General features: G+C 37.9%; 1 protein-coding gene and 1 long non-coding RNA gene across 2 annotated transcripts; both read left to right on the top strand.

Moving 5' to 3' along the window:
* Positions 1 to 538: 538 nt before the first annotated feature.
* LOC116041411 (tumor necrosis factor ligand superfamily member 15) lies at positions 539 to 8113 on the top strand. The gene is made up of 4 exons (XM_031287313.2): positions 539 to 903; positions 2378 to 2432; positions 2693 to 2734; positions 7571 to 8113. Exons 1-4 carry the CDS (start codon positions 661 to 663, stop codon positions 7939 to 7941), a joined length of 711 nt encoding a protein of 236 aa, XP_031143173.1. The 5' UTR covers positions 539 to 660; the 3' UTR covers positions 7942 to 8113.
* Positions 8114 to 10708: 2595 nt separating this feature from the next.
* LOC116041421 lies at positions 10709 to 11741 on the top strand. Its single transcript, XR_004102946.1, has 2 exons — positions 10709 to 10878; positions 11433 to 11741. It is a non-coding gene; the product is annotated as an uncharacterized LOC116041421 (long non-coding RNA).

Here is an 11741-nt window from a genome sequence, read left to right as displayed (position 1 = left end):
CGCCTAATGACCATGTGACTACTGGCCAATAGGCTATAAGATACAGTTCAAACATTTTATATCCGAGTGCCTTAGTGTCCTTGAACCTGATTAATCAATTAATTGTCAACTACTAAATTAACCGCCAACTATTTTGATAATTGATTAATCGGTTTGAGTCATTTTTTAAAGTGACTATATGTAACTTTTAAATGTTTCTGAAACTGTGTCATTTTTCGTCTCATGATCATAAATGACCTGTAACAGCAAACGAGACTGACAGTGAAAAGAATGCTATTTTCATATAGTTTTTTTATTAACAGAGAATATTGTTAAATGATTTTCTGTTTTTCTTTTTTTTTAGGAGATCCCCAGGGATTTATCTTGGAGAAAAAGGGATGCATGGTTCTATAACTGGAATGTAATGATAATATTTGAGAGTAAAGCCTATTTACATGTTTTGAACACTTAAATTATTAATTAATTAATTAACTCTGGTATGTGCTCCTCCTCTCTTCTTTCTCCCATCTGTATGAATGAACAGATGAGGTCATTCCAGACTGAGGATTTCAGTGTAGGCGGTTGGGTACGGCCCCACTTTTCAACTGCTAATAAAAGACTCTGCATGTATCACTGGTAAACAGAGGACCAGCCAACTTTGCAGATACCAGGCTTGCCGACATGGGAGAGAAACTGTTTGGGCAGACTCTGCCAACTGAAGCTGTGTGTGGGGATGCGATTATAGATATGGGCCAGGACAAGTCTGTGCTCATCCTCATCCAACACTGCCGGGACATGAAGCAACAGGAAACGCGCCTCAGACTCATCACTCTGCTCTTGCTGCTCAGCTGTACGGCACTGTTCATTTTTACCATCTGTGCTAATTTATGGCAACGTGAAAACTCTGGATCCAGCAGAAAAGAGGTAAGTTCCAAAACTTTTTCTTTATGGTTATGGGCAGTGGTGGAATGTAACTAAGTACATTGACTTAAGTACTGTACTTAAGTACAAATTTGAGGTACTTATACTTTACTTGAGTCTTTTCTTTTCATACCACTTTCTACTTCTACTCCACTACATTAATCTGACAGCTTTAGTTACTAGTTACTTTACAAATTAAAATTTGTACACACACCACACATGTAGTTTATAAAATACAATGTTTTATTACAAGGTATACAACCCAACAATATAACGGCCTACAAGTCCAGCTGTAATGATTGGCCGATTAAACACTTAGTTGATTGACAGAACTGTTTGGATCGTTTCCAGTTTCTAAAATGTGAGGATTTTTCTGCATTGAGTACTTTTACTTTTATTACTTCAAGTGCATTTTCTTGATGATACTTACATACTTTTACTTAAGTAACATTTTCAATGCAGGACTTTTACTTGTAACAGAGTATTTTGACAGTGTGGTATTAGTACTTTTACTTAAGTAAAGGATCTGAATACTTCTTCCATCACTGGTTATGGGCTAAGGTTTCCTTGTCTTCTCAGAGAGCTTTGGCTGGGTCTGCACATTAATGATGTGAACATGGAAACCTCATTGTCAGCTTATATGCAATCCTAGGATATAGTAGGAATATTTGACTCCCTTTGAGGGGTGTAGCGGAGTTTTAAACTACCTTAACTACCTAACTTGATTAAACGTTTGGGTTGATTTAAGACTGGTGCAATGCACATACTGTATCACTAATGATAAACACAGTTGTTGGAGATGGGGTGCCACAGGTTAAGATGTATGAACTTGAGTACTTTGTGCCATAAGATCTTAAAAGGGATGACAACGTTTGGAGATGGAGGTAATGTTATATTTATTTAGTCAGAATTCAAGATGTGTGCTTTATTTATCTTTATTTTTGTACTTCTTAAAATCTTCTTTTATGTTGATTTATTACAACTTTTGTTGAGAAAGGACACCAATGTAAGTGCATTTTGGACTGTGTTATGTTTATGATTATACTTTTTTACATATATGGTTACCCTCAATACTGAGTGAAAAAACGAAAAACCAAACTTGGTCACAAAAAAAGGATGACAATTTTTCTAATAAATATATCAGATTTACATTTAAATAGGAGGTTGTGTCCACATTTTTATTAGTGCTATCTTAACTCACTGCATATCCCAGAAGCATCATTATAAACAACAAACCCTCCAGTCCAAATATATTTACTCACTGATAGTGAAGCAACAATTTTCTCCAACACAACCTGTTGCGTCCACATTCCAGCCCCTTTTGCTTGCCCTTTGCCACTGGTATCACTGTAACATTGGGACTCACTTTGTGTTTCCAACAAGCTGTCATATAATCCATATAATCTACAATTTCAGATATCCGAGTGAAGTGCTACAAGTCATGATGAAACTGAAAAATGTTCTTCCTTATTCCTAGTGCGCAGTAGAGCCAAGTCCAGCCTATTCCAAGCAAGAGAGATTTTGCCCTACAGGTATGCTGTGTCATTACCTTCATGTATAATGAAATGTCTATGGAGTTGGGAGGATTTCAATGTACAAGTGAAAGTTTACAAGTTTAAGTACTATTCGTTACTGCTCTCCACTCCCAAAGCTCCATATACAGTATGTCATTGTGTGTCCTACAGTAGTTCACAACTCAGGCAGCTTTCTTCGTCTTCCAGATCAGGGTTTTCCCTGAAATATTATTAGCAGGCAAGCATTGTTTTAAACATCTCTCTTTCTCAATCCACAGCTAATCCTCAAACAAACACCCAAAAACTGCACATTGATCTCAGTAAGTGTTTTTTTCAGTACTCTTCACTAGTCAACTTCACACTTTCTTTTTATTGAGTTTTCTGCAGACAAGGCAAAGCCAGTACATCAAATGCAGGATATGACAAGGTATAAAAAATAAGCAAGTAAATAAAATGAAATGCCTGGTCATGTCCGGTAAAACAGCTTGGTCTGGCAACCTCTCTGTGCAGCTGAAAAATAAACTGTTCCGATTGATTCCTACTGCATGGAAAATCATTGGTGTTAGTTAAAGAGCAGCTATCCATGCAAAGTATTTATGTACAGGCTACTTTTAGACAAGCCAATAAAATTGTTAGTCACATGTCTCATGTTCTGCACACAGAATATGAGCTGCTGCCCTCCGGTAGGAGGTTCCAAGTTCCTTTTTGCAGACTAAACCAACTCAAAAATGTATTCCTGTCTATAAAGCTTTTAAATAGCTGCAGATAAAAGCCAGAACAGGCCCGGGTTGATGATGGTGGTTTTTGTTTTGTCATTGTTATCACTGCACTGCACTGATATATATATATATGTTGAAGCTATCCTATAAGCCTCGGTATGGATGGCATGGTGTTCTCAACGCGTAGCAAAAAGATCTTAGGTCCAGACATTAGTTCTCTTTGGGTGGTGTTCCCGTTTATTATAAAGGTAGAAAAAGGGTATTTCATATAAAATAGTACTTCACCCAGCGGTGATTACTAAAATGCTGTGGCTTATTGTTGGTGGAGTGGGTACTCGCTCGGCTACGGTAAGAACCGTGTGTTATAAATGGCTATAAATGGCTCCTACAATATATATATATTTACTATATGCACTGCATGACACCATGTTGTGTTTTACATACCATTAGTGTCATATTATTGTTTTTTATGGCTGCAGCGTGGGTTAAAGCTTTAGTGCGTAACTTTTTATATATATATTAATGAATGTCTTACACTTAAGCCATTGCCAAATTAGTTGCTACAAAGCTAATTAAGACTATCAGCGCCACAAAACTCTCTCTGTATTTCTCAGTATGGCTATGTTTAGAACATGTTGTCGTCCAGCGACTTTCACGCCCAGAAACTCAAGTGAAGATAATTACCTCTTCAGAAGAGTCCGTCATGTTTTTTTAATGCTGTCCTCCTTGGCTACTAGCAACTGCATGGAGGAGGAGTGGGGGCGTGTTCGCGATTACGGAAGGCTTGTGTCATGTGGATGCAACAACAGTGTTGTTTTCATTACTGAGAATTCCTCATGAGGGCGACAGAAACTACGCACCATAGCTTTAAGTGCTCAAGACAAACTCCCCACTTGTGGGACAAGTTTAAAGATAAAGTTGATCTTGAAATGAATAATAAAGTGGAATGAGAGGGCGAGGAATTAAACATATGTATTAAATGTTAATCACTACAACAAATAACTCATTAAGTGAAAATGAAATATGGTAATGATAATTATTTGTTAGTTAAAGTAGGTGAACTAGAAAAGGTATAAAGTAGCCATAGGTAAAGAGATCATAGGGAAGAAACAGTGACAGTCCCTTTCTCCTTCACCAACAAGCTCTACTCAGGAAACCAACAATTCCTCCAAGATTGTTTGTTCCTGCCCTCTAATAGATACGGTGGCCGACAGGGGCAGACGCCCTGCAACTTAAGAAAACACACGCAAACAGACAAAACACAAGCAAATTAAGAAAACAACTTCATTAATTTGCCAACATATGTGCAGCATTCAGCAAACGCACTGCAAATACCACAACACAACCAAATAGATAAACGCACTGCAAATAAAAAACGATGCAAAAAGAAAAGCACACAAACCCCGAAAAAAGAAGCGATGCAAAAAGAAAAACAACTTCATTAATTTGACAACACATGCGCAGCATTCAGCAAACGCTCTGCAAATACCACAACACAACCAAATACATAAACGCACTGCAAATATCACAACACAACCAAATACATAAACGCACTGCAAATACACACAACACAACCAAATACATAAATGTGCTGCAAATATGTAACGATGCAAAAAGAAAAGCACACCAACTCAGAAAACAAATGCAACAAAAAAACGCAGCATCCGGATTACACAACGGAAGTTCTCCAGGCCTCTAGAGGGAGCAGCTAAGTGGAACAGCTTGATTTTCAACCTCACGGGGAGGGAGGGAGGGGGGGAGAGAGAGAGAGAGAGAGAGAGAGAGAGAAACTGCATAGACTTTAAATATTAAATCTATGTTTGAGATATGTTTTCTCTCGTTTGGTGGGTGTGTCTCGGCTCAGGTCACAGGTGATACTCATCAGCAGAGACGTCAAACTCGTGGTGATAAAACATTTAAAACTGCATCAGCGTTTAACGTTGACGTTTGTTTAAGCCATATGAGAGGGTTTAATTTCGAGGTCCGAAATTACTGAAGTGTAGGCCTCCTCAAGTGTAGGCTAATATTGTGATTATACAACAACGGTTACCAACAAAATAAGTGATCAATCTGTATTCATATTGTGGAGCAATTCGCTCTTGAAATACAAAAAAACAGACAGGATGTATAATCCCTCCCTGTTAGTAAACCAGCCAATTTACCGTGGGATTTATCAAACTGAATAAATCCCGCCTGCACATATAAACACAAAACTGCTTTGCTAACTCCATCGTGTTGTAAGTAAGACATCTGCTGAAAAAGTTATTGTATTCATTAGCATGATTGCCGTACTGTTTAGTTCACAAACATCCAACACACCAAAGTACAAACACATAGCGGACCAGACGTGAGCTTTTATTTTGAAAAGCCGAAGCTCGAGGACGGCACCAGCCGGGAGGGCATGAGACGGGAGCATAGACTGTATATTAATAATATATTATGTTATTAATAATAATAATAATAATAATAATAATATGAATTTAATATCGGTTAATAACGGTCGAAAATCAAGCTGTTCCACTAGTTGCTCTAGAGGTCTGGATAACTTCAGTTGTGTAATCTGGATGCTGCGTTTTTTTTTGTTGCATTTGTTTTCTGGGTTTATGTGCTTTTCTTTTTGCATCGTTTCATATTTGCAGTGCGTTTATCTATTTGGTTGTGTTGTGTGTATTTGCGTGTGTTTTCTTAAGTTGCAGGACGTCTGCCCCTGTCGGCCACCGTAAATAGACCCATAGGATCATTTTCTGTCCTCTGGTATAGATCACAGAATGTCGGTCGCGGTTTTAAACAGGTCATAAACGTTGGGAAACAATCGCAGTTTGGTTATGTTCAAGCACCCAAACTACTTAGTGAAGTCTAAAAAAAGACTTAAATCAGATGTTAATAACCTCCAGTTACACATGTGACACTGAAGGTGACGTTTGTAAAGTTGTTGTTTTTTTAAATCACCGTTTACGTGCAAAACTTACTACAAACAGGACTCAAACCCCACTCTCCTGGGTGAAAGTCCTGTGTTTGTTTGACCCATGCATGTTAGGTTAGCCGTTTGACCCAAAACGCAAAGACAACACACACAGAGCAGTTAAAGATGTTTATTTGAACAGTCAAATTTAATTGTGCAAAGAGGGGGCGTTTGGGGTGTGTAGCTTCTGGTTGGTGATGAAGCGTTAGGCAGGCAGGCAGTGAGGAATCCAGGGCAGAACTGAGATTTGGATTCGGAGTTGGCAGTTTTGAATGTCAGTCCCCATGTCATGCTCCCAGGAGTCCTTGAGCGGTAAAGTGGAGGCTGCATTCAAGGAGTCAATTTTGCCATAGATAATGGATATCAGCCGCTTTTGATCAACGTAAAGGATGAGAAACAACTGAAATGGTCAATTTCCGATATTTATGATATGTGGAAAACTGCTTTCGAAAAATGCCTTCTTTTTTTTAAACCCTAGAAGAGATGGCTACTGGGCAGGTTACATTGAACTGACAGGGAGGCAGGATGGGGTGAAAAGACACCATCCTGTTATAGGTCATTAAGTGTGATAAGACAATTGTTTCACAAACTACGGAAGGTGGGCTCCAAGCAGGATGATGAGAATAAGTGATTATTTAAAATCGGCCTGTTTATCAAAGCTCTGTGTAGACCATGCTGTTTCCTGAATTCGAGCCAAATCTTGACAGTACTATTTTGTTGTTTGAAACGTTATAGGCCACAATGGGAAGCTTAGAGCACAGTGTAAATGAAACTATGAAGGATATTTTCTCGGTATGAACCCAGGGTGGGCCAGATTGTTTGCAGCTGGCCCAAAAAGTTTTATGCAGCTTATTAATGTAACAGGCCCAAAAGTAGTAGACAAGAAGATCCAGACGTGCTATGTCTCCTCAGACTTGGGGAGCTAAATAATTGATCTCCTAAACACCCAGACTTGTTATTTTTAGATGAACGCATTGTTCTCAATGCTGCAGTACTTGTTGGAGTGGTGATGGCACAGTGGATATGTCACATGCCTTTGGTGTGAGAGACCCGGGTTTGATTCCCACTGCGATACACCAACCAATGTGTCCCTGAGCAAGACACTTAACTCCTAGTTGCTCCAGAGGCGTGTGACCTCTGATATATATATAGCAATTGTAAGTCGCTTTGGATAAAAGCTATGTGTAATGATGTGTAATGTAATGTAATACATGAAGGCCAGATGAGTCATGAGCATGTGGTTCATGGGAAACAGCCAGGCCCACATTATGAACATATTTTATTTGAACTCTGTTGCTTTGATTGGGAATTCTGTGTTTCAACAATGCCCCTCTTACATTTAAAAGTTTTAAAAGATGTGACTTTTAAAAAGCTATTTAAACATAGTGAGAATTGTAAAATTTAAGACAAAATAGAAGAGGAATTTATTTGTTTAAATAAAACATGTGACTTACTGTACGTCTCTCTTTCTACAGCGTCTCTAGGTGCCAACACGACTGATGCACAATATGTGAAATGGCATGACAATTTTGGTGACCAAGACAACAAAGAGAAAAGTGCCATTGTGATTCCTGAGGATGGTTTCTATTTTGTCTATGTGCGCATTGCATTAAGCTGCAATGAGGGAGACTTCAACAGGCTCTACTTAGAGCTGCACAACTGGAATGAAAATTATCCCTTGAATAGACCTGTGATGAAGGCCCTGGATGGATGCACTTCAGAAGGGGAAAAGAGTGTGTTTGTGGGGCAGCTTTTTGAGTTGTCTAAAGGAGATAATTTGAGCGTGTGGATCGGAGAGGGCTACGAACTGATCTCCACATCATCATTTGGTGCTTATCTCACATAGAGAATATGCCTCTTTGGTGTATGGGTCCAGTGTCTCAGTCTCAATAATCTATTTTTAAAGTATTTTTTCATAATTTTTGGGTTATTTATCATCACTCATTTCTATGCTTTGTCTGTTTTACAGTACTTCCGGTTCAGACTTAAAGGAGATCTATTATGCTAACTTTTAGGTTCATACTTGTACTTTTTATATCCGAAAACCTGTTGATATCCAAGTCTTTGATAATGTTTAAAAGTAGTTAGTGTTTCTCCTTCTTATCGGGTCTGCAGCCTTGGGGGCTGGTTGGTTTAGCCACTTTTTTAATGGCTCTGGTTCTGAAAGTATTTTCCCCATTCAATTTTCATTGATGTTTCGAAAATTGCTTATATAAAGAGTTTTAATTCTGGAACCAAGCCAACCAGCTACGAGATGAATAGTGAGCATAAAACATTTGATTCGGCACAAAAAAAACATTTTGAAAACGGCAAAAAGGGAAAGGTACAAGACCGTGTATAGAAACTATCATGGACTTCAATGGCAGAAGCTTGCGTCACTCTAGCCGTTCAACGGTTTCGCGGGTACGGTAAATGTTTCTATGGTAACAGCGAGTTGGACCAATCAGAGATGTTGCTCTAACACTTAGGATTGTGGGTACTGTAGCTTTTCTCCATAAGATCGTGAATAAAACATGTTTTTCTTAAAACAAGGTTGATTTCATACAGACTTCTAGCTTCTACAGGAGCAGAAACTTCAATCAACTAAATCCTTATGGAGAAAAATCTATGGGATTTTTACTTCCGGAACCAAACTGTTGAGCTCTATACAACAGGGATGATTAGAATTTTGTTTGATGTGTTCAGCATGGACACATAAAAAATTCTCTGAATAATTCACATACCTTTTTGTCAACAGTTATCAGTGAAAACCAGGGTTCGAATTATGATTTCATCTTTGTGGGGGTCTCTTTAAAAAAAAAAAAAAAAAAAGTAGTCTATGAGCAGCAAATTTTGAGCATTAAACATTTCATTTCCTGCATTCAGGTGAATTTTTATGCACCTATTTACCTTTTTCTGAATCAATGTATGCTGGAAATATCTTGATGTAAAAGGAAACATAGATTACAATCCAAAAATAAAAACATAATGGAATATATTACAAAAGGCTCTCAGGCATTCTGTATTGCTATTTATTCTCCTGTAGATCGACTGTCCTAATTCTATCTGAGTCAGCACACACGTAGCCTCTAGAGGCATAATTTACTCCTCCCTCCTCTTTTACGTCTTTTGTTGGGGAAGTAACCTCCTTAAATCTGCACATGACAGTTATTCACCTCAATGATACATTAATTCATTTTAATGACTGGACTGTAATATTTCAGATGTTTGAGCAAGATTTCTGCTCATGTTCAAAACTTTGTGCACATTCAAAATATATCTCATCTGTGCTCTCTGAGATTTGGAGGAGTCGTGATATTTTGAGAAAAATAAAGTTATAATAGGCTATTACAAGAATAAAGTCACTATATTTCTGAAAATAATCTACCTGCATCATTACGTTTTTTTATATTATTGCTCTGCTGATACGGTAGATCTCAGACCTGACTCGAGCCCCGTTTGGGTCTCTGGTCTCTGAATGAGAGAAAGTGGCTGTACGCTGCTCTACATCGGAGGTGGGAAACCGAAACTACTGCAGAAATACACGGAGCACAATCGGGACACATCTACCGCAGCATGCCCACAGCAGAGCGCGTCCTTTATAAACCTGAAGCTGCACAGACCACGGAAGGCGCGCCGCAGCAGCTCCGTGGTCTGTGCCGCTGCTCGTCTCTGTTTTTACAGCGAGAGTGGACACTAAGCGACGCACAGGTCTGCTTCAGAGCTCCGTGTGTTTGGGAAAAGTGCTTTATTTGTGATTTAAATAATGGTGCTGATGATTTTTAGAGACCCCCACAGGTTTATGATTTTACTACTTTCATGGGAGCTTATCCTCTCTCTACGGGAGCTCAGCTCCCACTGGCTCCCACGTAATTCGAACCCTGGTGAAAACTATTCTCTGGGGCATTGCCTCAGGAAAGACATACTGTTGACGTATTCACATGTTATTTCTCAATACAAAGAACAAATTCCATTCACCCCTATTGTACTGCGGTATGTTCTAAGGTTTCTAAATGTAACAGCATAGTGTTAGCTTAAAGTTAGCTTTGATAGTGGTAGTGACTATGAATGAAGCAACTAGCCACTGCTGTTTACAGTAGTTTTTAGAAACCTAGCGTTAACTGCTCATTTGTCAAATCTTTACTCCAGCTTAACAACATATATAAATACATTAGAGACAACACATTTTTAGCATCAATTCAAAACTACGTGCAAAAACATGTCAACATTATAGGGGGGCTTCAGCCAGCAATCCATTCAAATTCAAAGTTAGTCAAAAAATATGTCAACAGTTGTATTACATTGTAAAAGGTATTTTGTGTTTTTCCCATTCCACTTTCTCTGTCCTTACAGTAAGTATTAGAGTAAGATCAGAATTCAAACTAAAATCTAGTCATAGTTCCATTATCTTTATTGTGACTGTAATTGCCACTGTTCATCACACCCCCAACGGGCACCGTCAGACACCACCTACCAAGAGCCTGGGTCTGTCTGAGGTTTCTCCCTAAAAGGGAGTTTTTCCTCACCACTCAAGGTTTCTAAAAGGGAGTTTTTGAGTTTTTCACTCGCACTAAATGCTTGCTCTTAAGGGAATTACTGGAATTGTTGTGTCTTTGTACATTATAGTGTGGTCTAGACTACTACTACTCTATCTGTAAAGTGTCTTGAGATAACTCTTGTTATGATTTGATACTGTAAATCAAATTTAATTGAATTGAATTTAATCAAATAATACCACAATAAATATGCTACAACCCCATGTTGTGTGAGGTCCAAGCCAAGCACACACACAAAACGTTAAGTAGTGAAAGTTAGCATAGCATTTCTGATAAAACCAGGGCAGCAAAAATGAACTCAATACATTGAGCCTGCCAACCAAACAGATAATAATGTTCCAGTTCCAGGCCTATATTATAAAGCACAATGCACTCACTGCATCCTCCCTCCCGTAATTGTACATGGGTCATTCTATGAAAACGTGCCATTTTGCATTATGAATATCTTATTTTGAAAGTACTGTTTTTAAAATCTTGAATTCGGATAAAGTAGATTCTTACCTCTCAAAAAAAATGCTGTGCCACCTATGGCTATTTATTTATTTATTTATTTAAAAAAGAATCAACAGAGGTATGTGTGCTATGTCAACCCTATTACAAAGAAATTCATTTGTATCTGAAGATGTTTTAAAGTCATATTTAGATCAAATGTGATATGTCATGAATGATAACCCCCCCCCCCCCCCTTTTACATTAAGAGTGTTTGCAAATGGAAAATGTTGAGGAGTATACTTTTTTTTCCCCATGGGTGAATATACTACTGATTTACAGTACATTATGTGATTTCTCAGCATCTTTTAAGAAAAAGTTATGAAAACAAGTAATAATAACACAATTATTTGAGTGGGACATTGTTCCATTTTACTTAACATAAAAAATGAGGTTATTTTACATTTGTCTTTTAATAATTTGTATTATATTACAGAATTATAGAAGTAACGGGGTTGACAACAGCATCCCCATTTGGAAGACATATTTATTTTGGAGACAGATTTCAGTGGTTTTAGAATTGAAGATTATGGAAATAAATGATGATACTGCAGACAGTTGTGTTATTCTGATTGATTTATTTCATTTATTTGTTTCACAATAAAATCATTTATTGAACATG

Source organism: Sander lucioperca, chromosome 14 (genome assembly GCF_008315115.2).
Source record: "Sander lucioperca isolate FBNREF2018 chromosome 14, SLUC_FBN_1.2, whole genome shotgun sequence".
Classification (NCBI taxonomy): Eukaryota; Metazoa; Chordata; class Actinopteri; order Perciformes; family Percidae; genus Sander; species Sander lucioperca.
The sequence above is the reverse complement of the archived record's forward strand: the minus strand, read 5'-3'. Positions and strand labels throughout refer to the sequence as shown.

Excerpts from the sequence above, each read along its gene's own strand:
- LOC116041411 (XM_031287313.2), top strand. The coding sequence starts at position 661 with ATGGGAGAGAAACTGTTTGGGCAGACTCTGCCAACTGAAGCTGTGTGT. Across the intron at positions 904-2,377 it reads CTGGATCCAGCAGAAAAGAG|TGCGCAGTAGAGCCAAGTCC; the intron begins GTAAGTTCCAAA and ends CCTTATTCCTAG. Across the intron at positions 2,735-7,570 it reads AAAACTGCACATTGATCTCA|CGTCTCTAGGTGCCAACACG; the intron begins GTAAGTGTTTTT and ends CTCTTTCTACAG.